This window comes from Cucumis sativus, chromosome 3 (genome assembly GCF_000004075.3).
Source record: "Cucumis sativus cultivar 9930 chromosome 3, Cucumber_9930_V3, whole genome shotgun sequence".
Lineage (NCBI taxonomy): Eukaryota > Viridiplantae > Streptophyta > Magnoliopsida > Cucurbitales > Cucurbitaceae > Cucumis > Cucumis sativus.
Window position 1 is genome coordinate 10,000,001 of NC_026657.2, and position 21,878 is coordinate 10,021,878.

General features: G+C 36.7%; 6 protein-coding genes across 7 annotated transcripts in view; 4 read left to right on the forward strand and 2 right to left on the reverse strand.

The window, feature by feature from the left end:
* LOC101204583 (type IV inositol polyphosphate 5-phosphatase 7) overlaps positions 1–2,999 on the forward strand; it is a 4,748-nt gene extending 1,749 nt beyond the window's left edge. Inside the window, exons 6-13 of one of the 2 annotated variants that reach the window (XM_004134082.3) lie at positions 1–756; positions 842–1,038; positions 1,161–1,269; positions 1,379–1,527; positions 1,660–1,947; positions 2,211–2,272; positions 2,389–2,557; positions 2,675–2,999. The exon at positions 1–756 is cut by the window's left edge and continues 19 nt beyond it. In XM_004134082.3, the coding sequence (XP_004134130.1) occupies positions 1–756; positions 842–1,038; positions 1,161–1,269; positions 1,379–1,527; positions 1,660–1,882 (1,434 nt within the window). In that variant the 3' untranslated portion in view covers positions 1,883–1,947; positions 2,211–2,272; positions 2,389–2,557; positions 2,675–2,999. Of the gene's footprint in view, positions 757–841; positions 1,039–1,160; positions 1,270–1,378; positions 1,528–1,659; positions 2,273–2,388; positions 2,558–2,674 lie in introns of both variants that reach the window. The other variant, XM_011652665.2, reaches the window with a different exon arrangement.
* A 3,670-nt stretch (positions 3,000–6,669) lies between these two features.
* LOC101219218 (vicilin Car i 2.0101) lies at positions 6,670–10,307 on the forward strand. The gene is made up of 6 exons (XM_031881885.1): positions 6,670–8,596; positions 8,684–8,868; positions 8,944–9,021; positions 9,098–9,367; positions 9,454–9,796; positions 9,874–10,307. The coding sequence occupies exons 1-6, from the start codon at positions 7,207–7,209 to the stop codon at positions 10,065–10,067; spliced, it is 2,460 nt and encodes an 819-aa protein (XP_031737745.1). The 5' UTR covers positions 6,670–7,206; the 3' UTR covers positions 10,068–10,307.
* Positions 10,308–11,783: 1,476 nt separating this feature from the next.
* LOC105434835 (proteasome subunit beta type-2-A) lies at positions 11,784–13,988 on the forward strand. Its single transcript, XM_011652667.2, has 3 exons — positions 11,784–12,099; positions 12,212–12,335; positions 13,389–13,988. The coding sequence occupies exons 1-3, from the start codon at positions 11,942–11,944 to the stop codon at positions 13,722–13,724; spliced, it is 618 nt and encodes a 205-aa protein (XP_011650969.1). The 5' UTR covers positions 11,784–11,941; the 3' UTR covers positions 13,725–13,988.
* A 442-nt stretch (positions 13,989–14,430) lies between these two features.
* LOC101219453 (non-specific lipid-transfer protein-like protein At2g13820) lies at positions 14,431–16,477 on the reverse strand. Its single transcript, XM_004134390.3, has 4 exons — positions 15,176–16,477; positions 15,056–15,082; positions 14,913–14,966; positions 14,431–14,831 (listed from the first exon to the last, which is right to left on the reverse strand). The coding sequence occupies exons 1-4, from the start codon at positions 15,513–15,515 to the stop codon at positions 14,605–14,607; spliced, it is 648 nt and encodes a 215-aa protein (XP_004134438.1). The 5' UTR covers positions 15,516–16,477; the 3' UTR covers positions 14,431–14,604.
* A 255-nt stretch (positions 16,478–16,732) lies between these two features.
* LOC101204822 (non-specific lipid-transfer protein-like protein At2g13820) lies at positions 16,733–18,170 on the forward strand. Its single transcript, XM_004134083.3, has 3 exons — positions 16,733–17,562; positions 17,677–17,736; positions 17,823–18,170. The coding sequence occupies exons 1-3, from the start codon at positions 17,244–17,246 to the stop codon at positions 17,951–17,953; spliced, it is 510 nt and encodes a 169-aa protein (XP_004134131.1). The 5' UTR covers positions 16,733–17,243; the 3' UTR covers positions 17,954–18,170.
* Positions 18,171–19,398: 1,228 nt separating this feature from the next.
* LOC101205070 (protein CDC73 homolog) lies at positions 19,399–21,308 on the reverse strand. Its single transcript, XM_004134084.3, has 3 exons — positions 20,198–21,308; positions 19,867–19,949; positions 19,399–19,670 (listed from the first exon to the last, which is right to left on the reverse strand). Exons 1-3 carry the CDS (start codon positions 21,243–21,245, stop codon positions 19,578–19,580), a joined length of 1,224 nt encoding a protein of 407 aa, XP_004134132.1. The 5' UTR covers positions 21,246–21,308; the 3' UTR covers positions 19,399–19,577.
* Between the last annotated feature and the right edge of the window lie 570 nt (positions 21,309–21,878).

A 21,878-nucleotide genomic window follows, 5' to 3' on the forward strand; every position in this document is an offset into this window, starting at 1 on the left:
TTAAATGCTGGTAATATACTGGGTGCAGAAGACAATGGCCCTGCTAAAAAATGGCAGGCTCTCATTCGAAAAACTCTAAACAATCTTCCAGGAACGAGTGGTGTTAATTCATGTTATACCCCTTCTCCGATTCCGAAACCCATCGTGGAATTAAATGCAGATTTTGAGGGGTCTGCTAGGCAGAAGAATTCATCTTTCTTCCATCGCCGATCATTTCAAACTACTAACAGCTGGCGAATGGATGATCCTTCAATACCACAGCCACGACTCGATCGAAGGTTCAGTGTATGCGACCGTGTTATCTTCGGTCATCGGTCAAGTGATTTTGATCCTAACTTCAGATGGGGTCACAGGCCAAGTGATTACTGCAGACCAAGTGACTACTCAAGGCCAAGTGACTATTCCAGGTCCAGTGACTTTTGCAGGCCAAGTGACTACTCTAGGCCAAGCGACTTTTGCAGGCCGAGTGACTACTCGAGGCCTAGCGACTGCTCACGATGGGGATCATCAGACGATGATAATGTTCCGTGGGAGTCACCAAGCACTGTTTTATTTTCACCAATGTCCCATGGTGGTTCTTCATCACAGGATGGTGGATATAGAATGCCAGGAAATTCAAGATATTGCTTAGTTGCAAGCAAACAAATGGTTGGGATATTTCTCACAATATGGGTAAAAAGTGACTTGAGGGATCATGTGCGAAACATGAAAGTTTCTTGTGTTGGTAGAGGATTGATGGGCTACCTTGGGAATAAGGTATCAATTGTTGGATATTAATAACAAATCCATTTCTTGAAGTTTTTTAGTTAATTGTACGTAATAAAGTTTTGATCAACTGCAGGGATCAATTTCTGTCAGCATGTCTTTGCATCAGACAAGCTTTTGCTTCATTTGTACTCACTTAACATCTGGAGAGAAAGAAGGCGATGAGCTTAGAAGAAACTCAGATGTAATGGAGATTCTTAAGAAGACAAGGTTCCCACGAGTTCACGGTGCAAGCAGCGACGAGAAATCCCCAGAAACAATCCTTGAGCACGAGTAAGATGTTTTTTTTTGTCTTCACCTATCACGAAATTGGAGCTCAGGGACATCCGCAACCAAACTTAGTTAGAGGGCTTTTAATTTTCATTTGATTCTGATCATCTTAAGCTATTGTGCAGTCGCGTTATTTGGCTTGGGGATTTAAACTATCGGATCGCTCTTTCATACCGTTCTGCCAAGGCTCTCGTAGAGATGCAAAACTGGAGGGCATTGCTTGAGAAGGATCAGGTATGATTACATAACTTCGGAACCAAATTTGCATGCATGTTTTTACTTGTAGTTATTTAGTGAACGAGAAGCTTTCAGCCAAGCATTAACCAACTATTATCCTATGCAGTTACGAATCGAACAAAGACGTGGGCGTGTATTTTCCGGATGGAATGAAGGAAAGATTTATTTTCCTCCCACATACAAGTATTCGACAAATTCAGACCGATATGCAGGGGAAGGTGCTCACCCAAAAGAGAAACGTCGTAAACCCGCTTGGTATGTCCATCTCGCAAGTCATCCTATTTAACCTTAATTCATTGTTGCATTAGCAATGTAGGATTATTAAGTGATCACAAGAATTTCTCTCTATTAATACAGCGTGCTGATTTAAGTATTCTGTTTATGAAGGTGTGATCGGATATTGTGGCATGGAGAAGGCCTCCATCAGTTATCATACGTCCGTGGAGAGTCTAGGTTTTCAGATCATAGACCGGTTTATGGAGTGTTTTGGGCTGAGGTTGAGTCAAGCCGAGGGAGATTGAAGAAAAGCATGAGTTATTCGAGCTCCAGGATTGAGGTCGAGGAGCTTCTCCCTTACGCACATGGATACACTGAACTCAACTTTTTCTGATAGTGAGATCATATGGCTCCACAATCCAGCCATAAATAGAGTGAGGCCTGTGGAAGAACTTAAACGTAAGCTATCCCCCATTTCACCAACCTTTATAGCTCAAGCCACTCTGCCCTATCTTTTTTTGGCTGACCCGAAACTTTGTATATCATAATCCTAGAAAATTTTCCAATAAGGTTCCTCCCCCAAAGTGAATGATGTCTTGCGGCAATCAGTTACAAACTAGATTAGGACTTGTTTTGAGTCTCCTTTTCAAAACTTTGCTCCACTCTTCCATAATTCAACCCTCAAGAAAGTTATCTGATTTGATTGCCAAATCTGGTCCCAGATGGTGGTGGAGCTCATCCTTGAAGGCTGATGGAGACATTTCATAGCCCATAGTCCAAAAAAGTATGCTTCTTGCCCTTACTTTTCTTTTCTCCTCATTCTTTCTTTGAAATATTTTTCTCGTTTCTGTTGTGGGGTCTCAATTTGTTTGTCTCATATTGCTTTTGCTCTTTTATCAGGTCCTCATTCTGAATTCCCTTTAGGTTAGCTAATTTCACTGACCTTCTTTCCCAACACATTATGCCTTTGGTCATCATATCTTGTTAGCTGCTACTGCCTCCTGAGTTTACTCACTTTTAGTACAACCTGCATAATTCGGTCTCCTAATCGACGACGCTTAGCTTTCAGGTAATGATTGTTACACCCATTAAGCCATTCCCACAGGATCTGCTGTTTACTTCTGTACTTAATCAATAATTGTGGCTTCTTCATGCTCTAATCATGAAAAGCTTCTTGCTTTTGCAGGATTGGATAAACTCGTCCAGTAAAGCAACGCCATGTGGATTGACTAATATTTTTGCCCTCTTTTTAATTTTTTTCTTCCCTTCATTTCTTGATTCTTTTTCTGTCTAGGAATACACATTGTTTGCTAAATACAAGTGAAAGGTAGTCAAATGAATGATTTGTAGCACTCTTTTTTCCCTTTTCTTTTTTCATTTTCCTCAAATCCAAAAAGAGCAAAAAATCAGTGGATGTATGATAGTCATTACCATAGTGAAAGAGGTGAAAACCCCCCCCAAAAAAAGAAGAAAAAGTTAATGAAAAAGATTTATTTATTACAGTATGAAAATTCTGAATTCTCCCCCTTCTCTCCTGCTGCATTTCATTACTTTTACTCTAAAAAGTTGGGTTTGTTGATTGTTTTCAGGCATGACATCTTCTTCTTTTCACCCTTCCCATTTTTATAAGAATAAAGAATGATATATATATTTTTTTCATTACAAGCCAGCCTGTGATGGCAATGCAAATGAACAAAACTAGAAAAGAAAGCAGGAGACAAAGTTGCAGGTTTTGGCAGTAATGGAAACCAAGATTCAGAAAAGAGCTTTTCTTTTGGTTTTTTTAATACCCTCAAAATTCCTTCCCACTGGTTGGCTTAAAGGCAAAAGAAAGAAAAAGAAAAAAAAACAAGGAATTGTAATAATAACTAATCAATCTCTCAATTTGACACCACCAGGCCAATTTTAAAAGCAGAATTGTCTGTCTTTGTCTATGGGATCCACAAAACAAGGACACTGCTAAACATCCAAATGCTGCCATTTCTTGCAGTATTGTATTATGATTTTGTCAAAACATGCTCATCTTTAGCTTGTGGAGCATGGAAAAGTTGGATACAAAAGGGTAAACCCACATCATTTAAGGTTCAGTCAGAGTGGGAGGTCAAACTTGTAAAATTCTGTCATCAAGGCCTGAAAGAAGGATGAAAACTACATTGAATTCACAGAAACTCAATGTTGAATTTTCTTACTTGGTTTGAAACACCATTCTAGTTTCGGTTTCGCTCAATGTTGGATCGAGTTGTAAACTTGTTTGGAAAATAGTTTTCTGTTTTTGTTCTGGTTGTTACGTTATGAACAAATGACTTGAGTGATTCTGATAGGAATAGAAAAATTTCCTATAATGGCTAATTTAAAAGGCTGCCATTATGGAAATAGCCCCCACAAAATGTGCCTTGAAAATAGATGTTTGGGCTGGACATTGAAAGTTGATTGGAGTTGTGGCTTATCCATCTGTGGTCCTTTGTGATTTATTGCTTTGAAGAGCTTTATGATTATAGGAATCCATATAGGGTAAGGCCTTTCAGCCTTTCATAAAGTCCAATAATCAAATTAAACTACCAGTCATTTACTTAAAAAGAAGCTAATAGTCATTTTGAAGATTATAATTAAAAACTATTCAGTATCAAATATTGTTATTTATAGTTAAAGAAAAAAAGTTAAGGGTATATGTAGTATGCCTTCACTAGGAAAGACATGCACAAGTTTTCTTAGTCACTTTACTAAGATTCTCATAATTAAAATTAATCCACAACTAACTAAGCTAAAATACTTTAATCACAACCTCCAGTCTAAGACTAAAGTTAACCTAAGTTCAAGTAAGTAGAGAGTTTGCTAGATTGAAAAGTACCATAAAGAACTTAATCTAGGTAATATACTTGGTAGCTCTACCTAGTTGGAATCGAGACGGTAAAGCAACAATATAGCTAAAGTACCTTTAACTTTTGGAAAACTTGACTAGCTAGTTTAGCTAAGGTAGGCAAGCCTAGAAGCCTAAAATAATTAGGAGATTGAACACAAAATAAACTTTAACTTTTATTTTGATTGACCACTATATTAATATCTTCTATTGTTAGGTTGTAGATTTGAGTTCAATTTGAAGTCCAAATGTTATTGTTTCAGTTTTAAAAAATGTTATTATATATGATATTTAACCACAAAAGAAACCTTATGAATCATATCATATTTACATATTTATGAATATTTGTCGTTACCATTTAGTTTAATCATGAGATAAAAACTTATGATTTACGTCATATGATCTTTAGCTGACTAAACCTAAGTATGGCTATGAGTTAACTAATTTGGGTTGTTGACGAGTGGACCTCGCTTTAGCCTGTAGCTATTGGGTTGTCCTTCACTCTAGCTTGGTCTTTGCATTAGGCCTCCGTAGTCTTTTAGACTTAAAAAATGTCTAATTCTTTATTTTATATTTTCTATTATAAATTAAAAGAAAAGATTTGACAATATTGGAAATTACCAATATATCTAAATGATGATATATATCCTCCCTAACAAAATAATAATAAATAATAATAATTATAGTATGCAAAAGTCGAAACTAGAATTTTGTAACTTTTTTTTAGAGACTGGGAGAGGCAAAAATTTAATAACAATACAATATTATTAAACATATATTGTAATTTAACACTTTAAAATTAATATTAAAATACAAAAATCGATGATGTGAGGAGAACGCGTGACCCCTTCCTTAATAAATTTGTTCCTGCTTTCAATCTCATCCCATCTATTAATTAATTATTATTATAAATAATTTTCAAATAAATCAGATTTACTATTAAATATCTAACTATTTATTTGTTTAAAATGGAAACATTTTTAAAAATAATAAAATAAATTAAAATATTTACGAGTTATAACAAAATTTTGGATTCTATTAACGGTAATGTTTTATTTGATATGACTATCAATTATAGAATGTTATAAATATTTTATAAAATCTAATATCTTTTAAAAAATTCCTTTAAAATAAGACTAATTACATTGTCAATTCTATTATTAACTTATTACCCAAAATTTTAATTTGTTTTTATTATTTATTAAGTTCAATAGTTAAGAAATAGAAAGACTTAGTGATTGGTATATAAGACAATATACTATCTAAACTTTTACATCTATAATGGGGTTTATTTAAAAATAATAATGATAATATATTATTTACACTTCATATAAAAAAAAAATTATTAGTGAATATTTGATCTATTTTCCTCTTTTTGACCATTTTTCTATATATTATATAATCATGAAATCATATATCTTATCTTGAAAATTGAAAAGAAAAAAAATATATTAAATCTAACTTGACATGTTTATCATCAAAATGTAACTTATTTTTTTTAACCTTTGAGTTTTAGTAAAATAAATAAGTACTTAATTGAATATTATGTTTATAGTTTATTTATTTGTATTTTCAACCATCATTTCTAAAATTATATAGTTTACTCTATTCTAAAAACATCTCTAGTTTTGTAAAAATAAAGTATTTAGTTGATGAAAAAGTATGCTATAAAATTAAAAAAGGAGTCGATAAAAAAAAGAGCAAACCAACCATATGTTTGCGAGAAAGCGAACCATTGTGTGAAGTAGAAAACCTCCACTACATTTGTGCGGCGTTTGACCTCGAACACTAATAGGATCGAGTTAATTTCATTAGTGGATCCAAGCACGTGTAGTTAAAATAATAGATGAACACACAACAAGCATAATTTTTCTATCATATCTAATCTTATGGATCAACCTCCATGTCTTCTTAATCAAAATATTCGATCGACCTTCATGATATTTATTCATATTTCGATGAGTAGATCTCTTTAGCTCTTATGATTGGCCTCATCAGTTAGTCTCCGTACGAAGCTAAATAATTTATTTTTATAGAACGATGTTTTAGATCATAGTTATCCAAGCAAGATACTTTAACCATGTTTGATTTGATGTATGGTAATTGGAGACAACACTTACCTGAAAGAAGTTTGTAATAAAGATTGAAGGGGGTGTTTATTTAGAAAATACCAAAGGATCTTAGTTGTTAAGGATTGTAGTAACGTTGTTAATTGAAGTATTCCTAATAAACCACATAAGATACTCTCAATCACTGTGTACCAAATAGTAATAAATTAAATATCAAATTCTTCAAAGATAACCATCTCACAAATCGATCCTCATTACTCACTCTCCTCGAGATGATGAAGACCAAGTTGGCCAATATTTTATAAACTTATAATTCCCACTAACGTATATGAAATATATATCCACTATGCCAACCTTTTTTCTTTTGTTTGATTCGCACATGAAGGAAGGTAGCCCTGTTTTCGAACCAAATACCTTATGAATAGAGAAGCCATTTTGCATGCAATCTAACACGTTGCCATTGAGGTGTCTAACAAAAGCCTCTCCCCATCGCCGCGTCGTCTCCCCCAATCTCTTTAATTGTCTCCTTGCTCCACATCAGGTTCTACACTCTCCATTTTAACAAATATTTGCAGCTGTATCTGTTGTTTTTCTTGTACTATTCATTGTTGGCGTCTTTTCACCACATCTAATCTTCTCCATGCATATATGCCACATCTATCTCTGCCAAATTGGACACTCGGCAATCAACATGTTACCTTAATTTCACTACTTTGCTGTACATGAAATTTTAAGTACTATAAGTAGGGATTGAGGAAGTGGCATTGAAGGGCATCTCTCGGGTCTCAAAACATGGCGTTTTCTAAAGTTAAGTTTCGTTTGTGTCTGTTGGCGTTTACTCTTTTTCTTGCTTGTGTGTCTGTTGGTTTGGGTGCTGAGGGTGAGAGCCTTGGCAGCGGGGTTGGGGTTGACAATGGGTGTGTGAACGGGTGTCAGGAGTTGAAGGGGAAGAATCTGGATGAGTATGCTGCTTGCGAGAAGCAATGTGGAGTGAACCAAAAGGAGACAGAGATTTGTCGACAATGGTGTCAAGTGATGAAGCCGCAAGGAGGGGAGGAGCAACGTAGGTGTCAACAGGAATGTGAGGAACGGTTGAGGGACCAAGAGCAGGGGGAGGATGTTGAGGATAAATGGAGAGATCCCGAGAGAGAGAGAGAGGAGCAGCGTCGGAGGGAACATGAGCGGGAAGAACGACGTCGTCGTGAACGTGAGAGAGAACGCGAGAGGGGTAGGGGTCGTCGCGATGAGAATGACAGAGATCCTGAGCGTGAAAGAGAAGAGAGGCGTAGGGAGGAACAACGGAGAGAGCAAGAACAACGTCGTAGAGAGCAAGAACAGAGAGAGCGAGAACGTAGAGGTAGGAGGGAGGAGGAAGATGAGGAAAACCAAAGAGGCCCAGATTGGCGCAAGGAGCAGGAACGCAGAGAGCAAGAGCGACGTCGAAGAGAAGAGCAAGAACGTCGAGAACGCCAACGAAGAGGCGAAAGGGAGGATGAAGAGGAAAACCAAAGAGGCCCAGATTGGCGCAGGGAGCAGGAGCGCAGAGAGCAAGAGCGACGTCGAAGAGAGGAGGAACAAGAACGCCGAGAACGCCAACGAAGAGGCGAAAGGGAGGATGAAGAGGAAAACCAAAGAGGCCCAGATTGGCGCAGGGAGCAGGAGCGCAGAGAGCAAGAGCGACGTCGAAGAGAGGAGGAGCAAGAACGCCGAGAACGCCAACGAAGAGGCGAAAGGGAGGATGAAGAGGAAAACCAAAGAGGCCCAGATTGGCGCAGGGAGCAAGAGCGACGTCGAAGAGAGGAGGAACAAAGAGAACGTGAATGGGAAAGAGAGCATGGAAGAAGGGGGTCTCAAGAGAGGAGACGAGGAGGACAAGAAGAGGAGATAAGTAGAAGAGAAGAATCGGAACGACAACATGGTGGAAGAAGCCGTGCCAATCAAGTGAAGACTCGATGGACAGAGCAAGAACAGAGCCACAATCCCTACTACTTTCAGGAGCGTCAGTTCCAATCGAGGTTCAGATCCGATCAAGGCGAGTGGAGGGTGCTAGAGAGGTTTTCAGAGAGGTCGGAGCTTTTGAAAGGACTTAAGAACCAGCGATTAGCAATTCTTGAGGCCCGCCCTCAGACCTTCATCATCCCTCACCATATAGATGCAGAATCTGTTCTTCTTGTTGTAAAAGGTAATATTTTCCCCATGTTTTTGGCTATGTAAAAATGAACGTTCGATTATTTTTGACACTCTTGTGTTTATTTCTTTTCTTTTTTAGGAAGAGCAACCATCACTACGATTGTCCAGGAAAAAAAGGAAACTAGGAAAGAGTCCTATAATGTTGAATGTGGAGATGTTATAACGATTCCAGCAGGAACAACTGTTTACTTAGCAAACCAAGAAAATGAAGAACTCCAAATCGTAAAATTGATTCAGCCCATCAACAATCCTGGGGAATTCAAGGTTTGGGAATTCCTCTACTAAGAGTTGAATGATGTTTCATTGGCCTTTTACTAAAGCTTCCTACTTACGTTGTAGGATTATCTTTCCGGCGGAGGTGAATCTCAAGCATATTATAGCGTTTTCAGCAATGATGTTCTCGAAGCTGCTCTAAACGTTAGTCCCATACTATTTCTCAAAATGGAGACGAAAGATTTTAAGAAGCAATGTAACTGTCTAAATGATATTGCAGATTCCACGCGATAGACTGGAGAGGATATTCAAGCAAAAAAGCGAAAGAAGAGGAAAAATCATAAGGGCTTCACGAGAGCAACTTAAAGCGTTGAGCCAGCGTGCCACTTCCGTAAAAAAAGGTGGTCAAGGAGCTAGAGCTGTAATCAAGCTAGAAAGCCAGTCCCCTGTTTACAACAATCAATATGGTCAAATGTACGAGGCTTGCCCTGATGAGTTCCCGCAACTCCGTAGAACTGACGTTGCCACCTCTGTCCTTGATATCAAACAAGTATTGAAACAACCTTTTGATATCAACAATTGTTCAATACATAATTCACGAAATTCTTGTAGTTAACTCAATAACCTCATTTTCAGGGTGGAATGATGGTGCCCCACTTCAACTCGAGAGCCACATGGGTTGTCTTTGTTTCAAAAGGAACTGGATCATACGAGATGGGCTGCCCTCACATACAAGGAAGCCAGTGGCAACGAGGAAGGAGAGAGGAAGAACGACAGTGGAGAAGGGAAGAAGAAAGGGAACGATCAGATGAAAGAAGCAGCAGCCGAATCGAAAGAATCGCCGGTCGTCTATCACAGGGTGGCGTACTCGTAATCCCGGCCGGTCATCCAATCGCCATCATGGCTTCTCCTAATGAAAATCTCCGCTTGGTCGGCTTTGGAATCAATGCCGAAAACAATAAAAGAAACTTCCTTGCCGGTAAGTTGTCCAAAATCAATTTTACCCAGATAAATTATAACAATTTAGCTAAAGTGTAATCCAATATTCTCACATAGGGAGAGAGAACATAATGAACGAAGTAGACAGGGAAGCGAAAGAACTTGCCTTCAACGTAGAAGGAAAACAGGCAGAAGAGACATTCAAAAGCCAGAAAGAATCTTTCTTCACAGAAGGGCCGGAAGGAGGTCGTGGAAGGTCGAGGGAGAGAACCCCGTTGTTGTCGATTTTGAAACTGACCGGTTACTTCTAAAAAGGGTGAAAGAAGAGAGGAAGAAAGAAGAAGAAAGGTATGAAGGTAATAAATAAGAGGCGACGCTTATGAATGAATATAAATAATGAAATTCTATGAAAAAAGGAGGGAACTTTTTTTTTCTTTTTTGTTCTTTGGGAGTTTGTCTTAAGAAGGGGAGCTTTTTGTAAGATCATTAGGGCTTCAGTGTAAAAATTATGTATAAATAATATTATCATAATAATAGTTGTGTTCTTTTTATTTTGCTTTGTTCAAATTATATGTGAATATAATTATGGTGCTAGTAAAGTAGTGTGTGAATATGAATAGTTGTTTGGAATAACTTATAGCTTATACAACTCGAGGAAATTGTAATTCTAAAATTAGTTTACCAAAATATAAAGTGAGTTTTATTTTATATTTTGAAAATTTATGCCAAAAAATGAGACCATGACTAAGGAAATCATATTAGTTCACCTAAATAAGTTAGTAGTGTTTATTTTGTTGTGAATGAATCTTTTTGTAAAGAAAAGCAATATATAACAAATAATGTTATACTTTTTTATATAACCTATATATATATAAACACCAAAATATAAAGATTTATGTTGTAGTAATATGATTCACAAACTGGTTGTGTCAAAGAGGGTGGGGGAGTTGCCCAACTCCTCCTACTCACACTCTTCAAAATGCTTAGGTTAAAAGAGCAAAAGTGAGGTTCCAACCAACGTGACTAAGACTAAGCAAATGGTAGAAAAACTAAAAGAACATATTTTAAAAAATTGGATCAAATTTTTAGGCCTCTAACAATGGGTCATCCTTGCGGGAAAAACAAACCCAAACTATCGATAGTTGTCAAAAGATTGATATTAGATTATTATTAATAGAAGTTACAATCTAAATTTTAAGATTTTGTTATCAAAACTTTTGTTATATTTAGTTTAGTCTAGGTTGTTATATTTGCAACTTTTCTATCGTGATAAAATAATTTAAGATATTTATAAATATAGCAAAATGTCTTCATTTATTTAGATTAAATATTTATGACTCGTGTAACAAAATTTAAAAGCTCATAAGCCTCTTAATGAATTTTTGTCATAAATTTCATATTTTACCTTGATATTGCCGACAATTATTCACTTCTCTCTTTCTCTTTGCCATTTATTCATCTTCTCTTTCTTTCTTATCGCTTCTCTTCTAGAATATCAATATCGTTTAAATATCACTTTGATATGATCTAAATGATCATTTACTTAGTCAACAAGATCATTTAGCATGGTGTATATATTTCTCATAGTTAAAAAGAATTACACAACTATGTATCATTTCCTACATGATCATGAATCATGATCATTTAGAAAAAAAAATACACTCGCATATGTAGCCGATTAATCGCATGTTGACTAAGACTTTTTTTTTTTTTGTATTTTTCATTGTGGGTGTGTTCAATTTTTTCTGTTTTCAAAATCGTTTTATACAATATAAATATTTTTCATGTTTATTATATAGTTTTTAAAACCCCCATTTATATATCACAGACCGTGATAGACTCTCATTTGCATTTATAAGGATAGAGATAGAAGTCTACATAACTAATAGTTGATAAATTGTGATATTTATTATATTTTATAATACTTTGCATAAATTTCCTATATTTAAAAATATGAACTAAAACACTTATATAATTAAAAATAAATGAAAGGAAAATTGGAAAAAGAAAAGGATTTAAATCTAAAAATTGATATATAAAAAGAGAAAGAAAAGAAAAAAGGCCCAAAGAGAGAACTTGCTCTTCAAGTCGTTGTAAAGCATAATTGTAGAAGAGGGAACTACCAAATTTCACAGAGGCTTTCAAAACCCAGATCGATTTCAAGAACAACAACAACAAAGAAGATATGGAGAGCGTATTTGGACTTGTTGGCAATGGATTCGTCATCGTGGCCGCCGATACATCGGCGGTGCACAGTATATTGGTTCACAAATCCAACGAGGACAAGATCATGGTCCTCGATTCTCACAAGCTCGTCGCAGCTAGCGGCGAACCTGGCGATAGGTTTTTAGATTTCTATTCATACAAATCTTCTTGTTGTTGTGTGTGTGTTTTTTTCTTCTCTCTAATCGTTTGCTTTTTGTCAATTACGTTCTCATTTTCTGTGATTGAATAGGGTTCAGTTCACGGAGTATATCCAGAAGAATGTGGCTTTGTATCAGTTTCGAAATGGTATCCCTTTAACCACTGCTGCTGCTGCTAACTTCACTCGCTCTGAACTCGCTACCGCCTTACGGAAGGTATATCATTTCTTGTTATTGTAAAACTTCTATTTGATGATAGTTCAGTCTTCATTTTTGGGAATTGTGGATCCTGGGCTTTGACTTAGCATTGGAGCGGTTTTAAGCGGTTCTAATCATTCCTTTGTGATGGTAGAATACGAATAGTTGTCTTCAATCTAACTTTACTACTTTTTGGAGCTTAGGAATGTTTAAATGTTTATGCAGAGCGAGAGAATATTGTATTGATTTTCTTAGGAAAACCCTTGATTTCTGTCATCTTTAACAATGCTTCATAATGACAGAACAATTAGACTGATAACAATCTCCGGATGTTGTATCTTAAAACACTTTGTGACTTGTGCTTTTGTTCTTGTATCCAGCTGTGTAGAGTGTAGGCAGGCCAAAGTTTGTGTATTTCTCTAATATCATGTTTCGATTTGGTATTGTCATTTGAATGGTTCGTTTCTTACCATTATGGAAGGTGTTTGTTAAATCAGAAAGTTGATAATGAACTTAACATATTGTAGTCTACTTCTTGCTCCAGCCTCTAGGGATTTCTTATGGATTTTATGATTTGTAACTTCATTTAATTCCCCTAAATTATGCTAGACATGTGTTCCAATGTAATTTGATGTGTTGGTGGGTGAGATTGGATTGATTCTAAAAGAGTAAGGCATATGATGTGATGACAACTTTATAGAATACTAATATGACTTTCGTGAAAGTTTGTTCTAGTTAACGTACTTGCGCTCTATGTTAAGTGAGTTGTGTGCTTGTCAAAGTACCAATTATTATGTTTCACCACTACAAATGAGCTTTTACCCATAAAAGAAGAGTTCTGATGTGGTCTTTGTTGCTTAGAGCATAATAATAAGTGATCCACTATTCCACTCATAATCCTGCATTTTGATGTATCTATGAATGAACCCTGTGAATGAGTCGTAACTTTGGGTTGATAAGTCACAAGATTCCTTGCATCATTGCTCTTTGCTGTCATGGGAAATGGAATTGTTGGTTAGGCTATAATTTTGAAGGACAGCCTGATTTCAATTGTGAGCTTTTGATTTTCAGAATCCATATTCCGTGAACATTCTTCTGGCGGGATATGACAAGGAGACCGGCCCATCCCTCTATTACGTTGACTATATTGCCACCCTTCACAAGGTTGAAAAGGGAGCTTTTGGTTATGGTTCTTACTTTTCACTCGCCATGATGGACAGACACTACCACAGCGGCATGACAGAAGAAGAAGCTATTGATCTGGTTGACAAATGCATACTAGAGATCAGGTCCAGGCTTGTTGTCGCTCCACCGAATTTCGTTATCAAAATTGTAGACAAGAACGGAGCAAGGGAGGTTGCTTGGCGCGAATCCATCAAGGACGGAGTTAGTGTTCCTTCAGCTTAAGATTTAAATGTTATATCAGCAGAGGCTTGCTTTTCTTTCTGTCTTCTTAACTTTGTATGGGTGACAAGCAGGGTGTATTTTACCCTCGTAGGTGCCCTAGTTTCAGACGTTTTGATAGAGTTATGTTGGGGTTAACGTCTCTTATTCCTGAATACATGAACAAACGAACACAATTTGAACTATAGATTGATTTATCATCTGCTGTGCTGAATGTCAAATGTTCTACTTATGATAGATTCTTAATTAAGTTGGCCTTGCAAGAAATTGTTGTTCGTTTTTTCTTTGTTATGTTGAATCTGAAAAGTGTGGTATTTGGTAAATATCCAGATCTTAACAAATCAGCTTCATTGTCCAAAGAATTTGCTTTTCTCATTGCTTGAATTCTTGACGGCCTAAGTCTAAATAGATTACTCTTTTTGGTTTTTTCGATAGGTCAAATTACCATCCTAGTTTCCCTCTTAAGAGTCTTATGCTTTTTCATAACTATTATATGTTGATTTGGTCCCTAATTCTGCTTCTTTATCTTTTAGTCAAAGTTTACCAAGTTGTCTTGATGGGTAACAGAAATCAAATGAGATCTTTGAGGAGGTGGTAAACAAAGTATCTTTTATGACTTCTTTTTCATAATGACTTGTTAAGCTAGTTAGTGCTTGAGGATTAACTATTATCGAAGGTTCTAAATTATTTTAATTTGGGGGACAATAAATTGAAGAATTTAACAACACTCTATATCTGTTATTAAGGTATACAAACAATCAGCTCAAAGCCCAAAATCCTCATGAAACCATTCCACTCAAAAGAATAACCCCACAATTTACAAATAAATCAACAAAGATATATCTTGGAGGAACCAATAAATCGACAAATTTTCTATATGCATCTAGCTTAGCTTCAAAGCCGCACAGCTTAATGCCAACGCCAGAAGGTGGAAGTTGTAAGAAGGCATGGTGCTAGATGAGGGAGTCAGGTCCGGTGAAATCCCATTGCCAGCATCGGTGGTTGAGGTTGGAGTTTCAGCTCCTCCCTCAGTTGAAGGCGGAGTTAGAAACTCAGTAGTGTCTGTTTCCGGTGACTGAGCAGGCGTGACAGGTTGAGGGATGCCAGAACCTAATCAAGAAATCATGGCATTTGGAGATTAACACAAGTTTTTCGAACACAAAGCCAAGAGTAAAATATATCACAGCCAACCTTGTGGAGATGGTGAAGCTTCAGGAGAAAGAGCTGGACCAAGTGGAATAGGACCTATAAAAAGAATAAAATAGACTGTAATTATCTTTCACCCCAAAAAAAAAAGCTCAGCCTTGTAATTCTTTGAGGAATAGCACATTTACCTGGAGCTGGAATAGGAGCAGCAGAGGCTGCAAAAGGAATCAAAATAAACATCAAGTTATCAACTTATATGCGAGAAATGAATAAAAACAAACATCTTCCGAGAAAATTTGGACTTGTACCTCTGCATTGAACAGGGACGCCGGGCATGTTACAAGCTTGAGGAAGAGAAATCGCCAATGATCGATTGATGGGTAGTTGGAAGGGAACGCTTGCAGTGACAATGAGGCAGAGACAGTCCATTCCTGAGCCGGTGAGCGACCTTAGATAATCACAACAGTCAGCAGTTGGTGAAGTGCCATTTGCTGTGCTGTTTGTGAGCAAGTTCATACAAGGAGTGAAGCGGGCGATGATGGAGGGACTGCAGGGTGAATTGATTTGGCCTGAAGCTGGAAGAATTACTACTGCAAAAGCTACAGCGAGCAACGGAATTGTTCGAGTGAGGAGAACGAATGAGGCCATTTGGGATAGTTCTTTAGGAAGCGTATGCTAACGTAGGGATGTTTTGGACTTGGAAGTTGGTTGCAATGAAGAGGAAAAGATGATGAAGTAATTTATAGAAGAGACTTAAAGAGAGCCATGAGTTTGGTTTTGATGTTCAACTACCTCAGCAACCACTTTCAGAAGATAGAATGCTTGAAATAAGGCTTCAGCAAAGCTCAAATCGATTACGGCTGTATCTTGGAGGTTACAAACTTTACTGAAACTTAAGGTGTGGCATCCAGATTTGAACTTCCAATCTTAAGGGAAAGAGTATACAATGACCATTGAACTAAAATACTAATTATTTCTCTAATTCTCAGCCAAATAATCCAAGATTAAGTTTCATGTTTGATATAGAGAGCATGAAAAATATTCAATTCTTTTCTGAATTACCCTTTAGGCCATTTAGGATTATGTAGTTAGCTTACGTCCCAAATAGAACCATCTGAAAAGGTAAATTCTTTTGACTTCCAATTTCCAAGTCATTCTACTTGATGTGAAAAGTTTCTGAATAAGTCGTCTTGATTGGTTCAAAATATACTTGTTAGGTAGCCTGGTTCAGTTTTATAAAATATTAATATATAAAAAACTAATCTTATTAGATAGATTTATTGATTTTGGTTGGTTCAATTTTGATTCTAACAACTACAAAAAGAAAAACGACACTAATAGTTGTCAAATTCGATCTTAGTTCGTTCATTGAAAAGTATAACCATATTGTATATAATGAAAACATTTTACCATTCGTCATAGTTATGAGTCATAACAGCAAAACAATTCAATCACAATCAAAATTTCAATTTCCAGTACATAATGATGTAGGACTGTTTGATAATATATTAGTCTGTTAGTTTTCTAAATGTTCAGTAACTAATTCAATTTTTTATTTTTTAAACTAAACTCGTTTTAAAAATTATAATGAAAAATGTTTTAAAATTTCTTTTTAAAAGAAGACAGATTTCAAAGTAATACATTTGGTTTTCTAAAAACCAAAACAAAATCAGTTACCACAAACAGAAGGTTAATCTTTCAACTTTTTGAACACATTAGATTTCGAATAAGTTCATCGATATACAAAAATACAAGAAAAGGTTTAATAATAGTTTTATCCAACTCGAGGCCGAGCCAATTTGATCAGTGAACAGGGAGTCTGTTCCTTTTACTTTGTTATTGACATCATACTCTCTGAAATTAATGCCAATCGTTAGTCTAAACACACAGCAAAAGTTTCTCGAAGAGTTTGGATGTCCATTGACCAAACAAAGAAAATCTTAGTCTTTTAACAGAAAATCGAAGTCTTACGCTTCCTTCACGCCATTAAACATCAGCCACCCAAGTCTACAACCTTGACTCTTAAGTTTCTAAGTTTATTTCTAATGAAGGAGTTGGTAACCATGATAGCCGACCTCCATATACAATTCCCAAGTTCAAGCACTATTAGGTTTCAAAGCCTCAATCTTTGAATAGCTTAATCCTCCAATAGTTCCAACAAAGAAAACTGTTAAGAAAGTAGGAAGAGTGGTTCACCAAATCAAACCTCTTTCCAATTTGTCCCTTTCTTCCTTCCATTTCCCTACAAAAACCACACAGTTCTCCTCCAAAATTTCACAAATCAAACTCTCTTACCTTCTGAGTTCTAATCAAATAAACTAACTTTCCTCTTTACCATTCCAAGAAGTTGTTTTTGTATTAGTCCTCTATAGCAGAATGGAATACACAAGGATGGTGGTGGGTCTAGTTGCGGTTATCGTTGCTGTGCACTGGGCAGGAGCAGCTGCACAGTCTGACTGTACAAATGTGCTGATCAGCATGGCGCCTTGCCTGAATTATATTACAGGGAACTCCTCTACCCCATCACAATCATGCTGCACACAGCTTTCAAATGTTGTCCGTTCAAATCCACAGTGCTTGTGCCAGGTCCTGAATGGTGGTGGCTCGTCGCTTGGGGTGAATATCAACCAAACACAGGCCCTAGCTCTGCCCCAAGCTTGCAACGTTCAGACTCCATCTGTCAGCAGCTGCAATGGTAAGCATACCAATTATCACCAGCTGCATGCTATTTATTAATAGATAATGAAGATATGAACTATTATCAATCTCTATCTAAAGTGCTAACTTGTGATACCTGAAAATTTGCCAGTTGATTCTCCCGCCGGCTCTCCAGCAGGTGCACCAGACTCTTCAAACAATGTTCCTTCAGGTATAAACATAAAAGAAAATACTTTTAATTGTATGCTTGGTCAGTTCATTCACACGGTCAATTAAAGTACCTAACTGCTTGTGCAGGAACTGGATCTAAGACTGTTCCATCGACAGACAATGGCTCATCAGACGGAAGCTCCATCCATATGTCAAAACCTCTACTATTCTCCATCTTGTTGGCTTCTATATATGCTTCAGCTTTCAAGTTGTACTGATCTTATCAGTAGCCTCTTTTCTACAAGTTTGGTTTATTGCTGGTCATTTATTGCATTTAGATATTTTTTGGAGTGTCCATTATTTTAAGCATCCCTTTTGTTTAGGGTGTTTTATTCTATCTTCATATTCTCCTCATCTGGCATTTGTTTCCATGAACTTTGTATTGTATCAGAGATTCTTTTGAATAAAATACATGATCGTGTGCTTGTGAGTAAATGGAATGAATGTCTACAATAAAATACATGATTAAGTAACATGAATGAATGGAATGAATGAATGGAATGAATGACTAAAATAGTTGTGAATAAATTCACTTCCTCAGTGATTACAAACAGAAGATATATAAAAACATTAAGCAGAGAAAAGAACCATCTACAAATGAATTTTAACAAAGTTACATTTTTTAATAACCATTGACATAATAAAATCCTGCTAGTGTAATACAACTATTTCTAATAAATTCTTACTTGGAGCCAACTCGTTATCCCATGGCAGTAGGGTTAAAAAATTTCCCCCACTAACATTGCCAATTAGAAACTGTCAGCCTCAAATCAAAAGAATGAAAGTGAAAAAACTTGTTAGAATTACATTTAAGGTTGAAGCCAAAGAAGGAAGAAACAAATTGCTCGGATAAATTTGATGGTTGAAACAGAAGCAAGGATGGATTAAGATGGAAATTCTCAGCCTAAAATGCATACCTTCCTGCAGTCATTGCTTGTGTCACCAAAGAGGAAAAAATGAGTAAAGTTGGAAGGGGTAGAAAGTCTTAGTGAAGCCTATCTCTTGTGGCCCTGAAGGGATCGATCAACAGTCACCACCAGCAAGAATTGTGCCTTGAAAACACTAGTTTGTATTGCTTAAAGTTGTGAAGTCAAGCAGGATGATATTTGGGTTTACTTACCAACATATGAATTTCCAAATTGCACAAGCTACGGCCTGTATAAACTTCTGAGTTGCAAGACTCAGTTCTCGAGATAGACATTTACTTATAAAAATACAGTCTCACCACCAACATGTAAGCTTTATAAACTCACACATATTTAAGTTCCTAACTCACTCTTCCATAGAATCTAATTGGTCACCTCTCAGGCCACTCGGAGATTTGCAAATCATAATCAAGAAAAACAAAACAAAACAAAACAAAAAAGCGGAAAAAGAAGGAAATACATGAGTTTTACCCCTATACAAAGCTTTTTATTTGTCATCGCCAATCTGTAAAATGACGGCCACAAAAAAGAAGTTCCTACTTTACTTCAACTAAAAAAACAAAAAATTCTTTTAGAGTAATAGTTAATGGATGAGTCAATTGTCATAGTGCTAATATTATTTATTTAGTAATAGTATATGCTTAATTTCTGATGGGAAATGTACGTTAGCGTATTTTCCAATTCCAGTGGAAAAAGAGTTACAGCGGTATGCAGAACCAAAAAGGTCCAAAAACAGATAAAAGTTCAACTTGTGTAATCATAAACTAATTCAGTAATTCTCATTAAGAATTCCTAAAAGTGTTATTTTACAACTGGAATGAGACTCAGTACAAGTATCAGGACACCAAACAAGGACTTTCCCTAACAAGTGACAGGCAAAAAGGGAAAAAGAAAATGGCGCACCATGGAATTCACATCAAGAATGAGACCGTGACCTTACAAATTCTTCTAACCTATCCCACACCTCCAATGCTGCAGCTCTATCTTGGTGCCGCTTGTTCTTGCTAATCTGCAAGGGAAACAATATTTAAATTACTATACGACATTGCAACCGAATAATAGGGAACTAACTAGAAGGGGTGGCTAAGCAGAAATAGGTACAAGAGGGAAGGGGAATTTCAAACTTCAAATCCCAAACCACAGCCAGATCAAGATTTAGGAAAATGCAACACGTGGGAAAAGGGACTAGGGAAATAGAAGATTACCGAAATAATTTTAACATTCCACTGCTTCACATTCTTAGCTGATTCCAAACTGTCGTCTTCAAAACGCATATAAAATCCAATAACTGCAAGACATTTGATACCCATATCAATACTTTTCAGTCCCAAACCATGTTTAACAAGACATTCTAAGAACAGTTCTGAACTTATGATGGGCACATCTGTGCATTTCTTAATAGCAAATTCTGTACGACCAGATGGGCAAAAACAATTCTCTACTAACAGTCTAACATCACAGACTAACTTATTATCCAATCAAACTCAGAATATCAAGGAACAAAATCAACCCATTTGAGATCAATAGTTCACTTACTTTTATTGAAAATCTCCACATGGTCCTTGAAAGGCCAATCTTTGAACTGCCATTCCTTTCCCAGTACGAAAACAGCTACAACACGGTCCCAGTCCTCTGATTTCAGAGCTGAAGGCTTGTCCCTAACCTCATACGCGGTCACCACTCTATCTCTATCCCTACTGAACTTCTTCTGCACAGTTACACAATCAGGCCTCGCCCCTTTCATCTGCTTAACCTTAACATCCGTGGGTATAAACACACCATCTTCCAAAAACTCCTTCACATTATATATTGTGATCAGAGTCTGAAAAGCACTCGGAACCAGAATTATAGGCACACCTTCTCCAATCTTTCCTCCCTTCAAATGCATTTTCGGTTTCGGATTCGCATCATAACCCAAATCATCACCATATCCCACCAAACCCCTGTCATCAGAACCCATCAGCCTACTCTTAGCAACCAAACCATCCTTCCTCTGTTGAGATTCAAGACGCTGCCTCTCCTCCTCACGCTTCGTCGACATCACAAGCACGTTATAGAAATTCCTATTCTTACATTCCAACAACGATTCCCTATCCTTCAACGGTCTCTCAATAGCCCTAATCATGGTCATATAATCAACATTAGTAGAATCCTTAAAACCATCGTCCTCGTCAACCGCATCCATAGCTGCTCCAACAATCACCGGGTCTTCAGGACGATACTCATCCACAGAGGGCAAATCGGGAAACTTGGGGTTCTGAGGTACAAGAAACTCGATGGCGTCGGAGGAGGAAACCTTGCCGGTAAGATAATCAAGCAGAGGCTTCCGGTCAGGGAAAGTGACGGAAGTAATTCCCTGAGTGCGAGCGTTTTGAAGGTACTCAGTGTGCTTGACATGGTGATTCTTGATGTAATAGACGAGGGTTTCGAGTGTGTAGAGATTGCCTTGTTTGGAGCGGTAAGCAGTTTCGACGGAGCAAGGGAAGGAATAATCGGAGGCGAAACGGAACTCGTCGTTGACTCGGACGATTTTGTCGAGCTCGCCTCGAATGGTGAAATCTCGGAGAGCTGAGAGAGGATCCATTTTGCAGTGGAGTAGCTTTTTGTTTTTTTGGTCAGAGTGTGAAATGAGGAAGAAGAAGGGTTGTTCTTCTTGTTCAACTTCAAGGCTAGTTTTGTAAATTTCAATTTTTAATAGGGTTTCAATGGACAAACGGCAACGTAAGATAATTGCTATTGGGCCTTCGTTCTCGGCCCAGTCAAGATTTAAAGAACACATCGAACCTAATTGATAGCTATTACAAGCTCCTATTATTGAAATCTACTAGTCATAGTAATTGAAAGCTATTCTAAGTGGCCATGTCACCTTTTGTCATACTCAATCTTTTACTATCTTTAATAATTTCATAATCCATTTAACATTTACAACATAAAATACACACTATACAAGAATCCCATCTCTGCCAAATGCTTCATAAGCAACCAAAGATACATAATCTACAAAAACAACCAATTTGACTGAATGAAATATGATACTAACATTTTGACGGAATCAAAACGAAATAGAGACAAAAGTAGTATTCAAATATTTTTAAATTTCATCCACGTTGTTGAAATATCTATTTAACATCGTCAATTTTCGATTTTAATTTTGATGAAAATTTGAAATATTTATTTTGGTAAAAAAAAATATTGTAACGTGAAGACTAAATTGGGA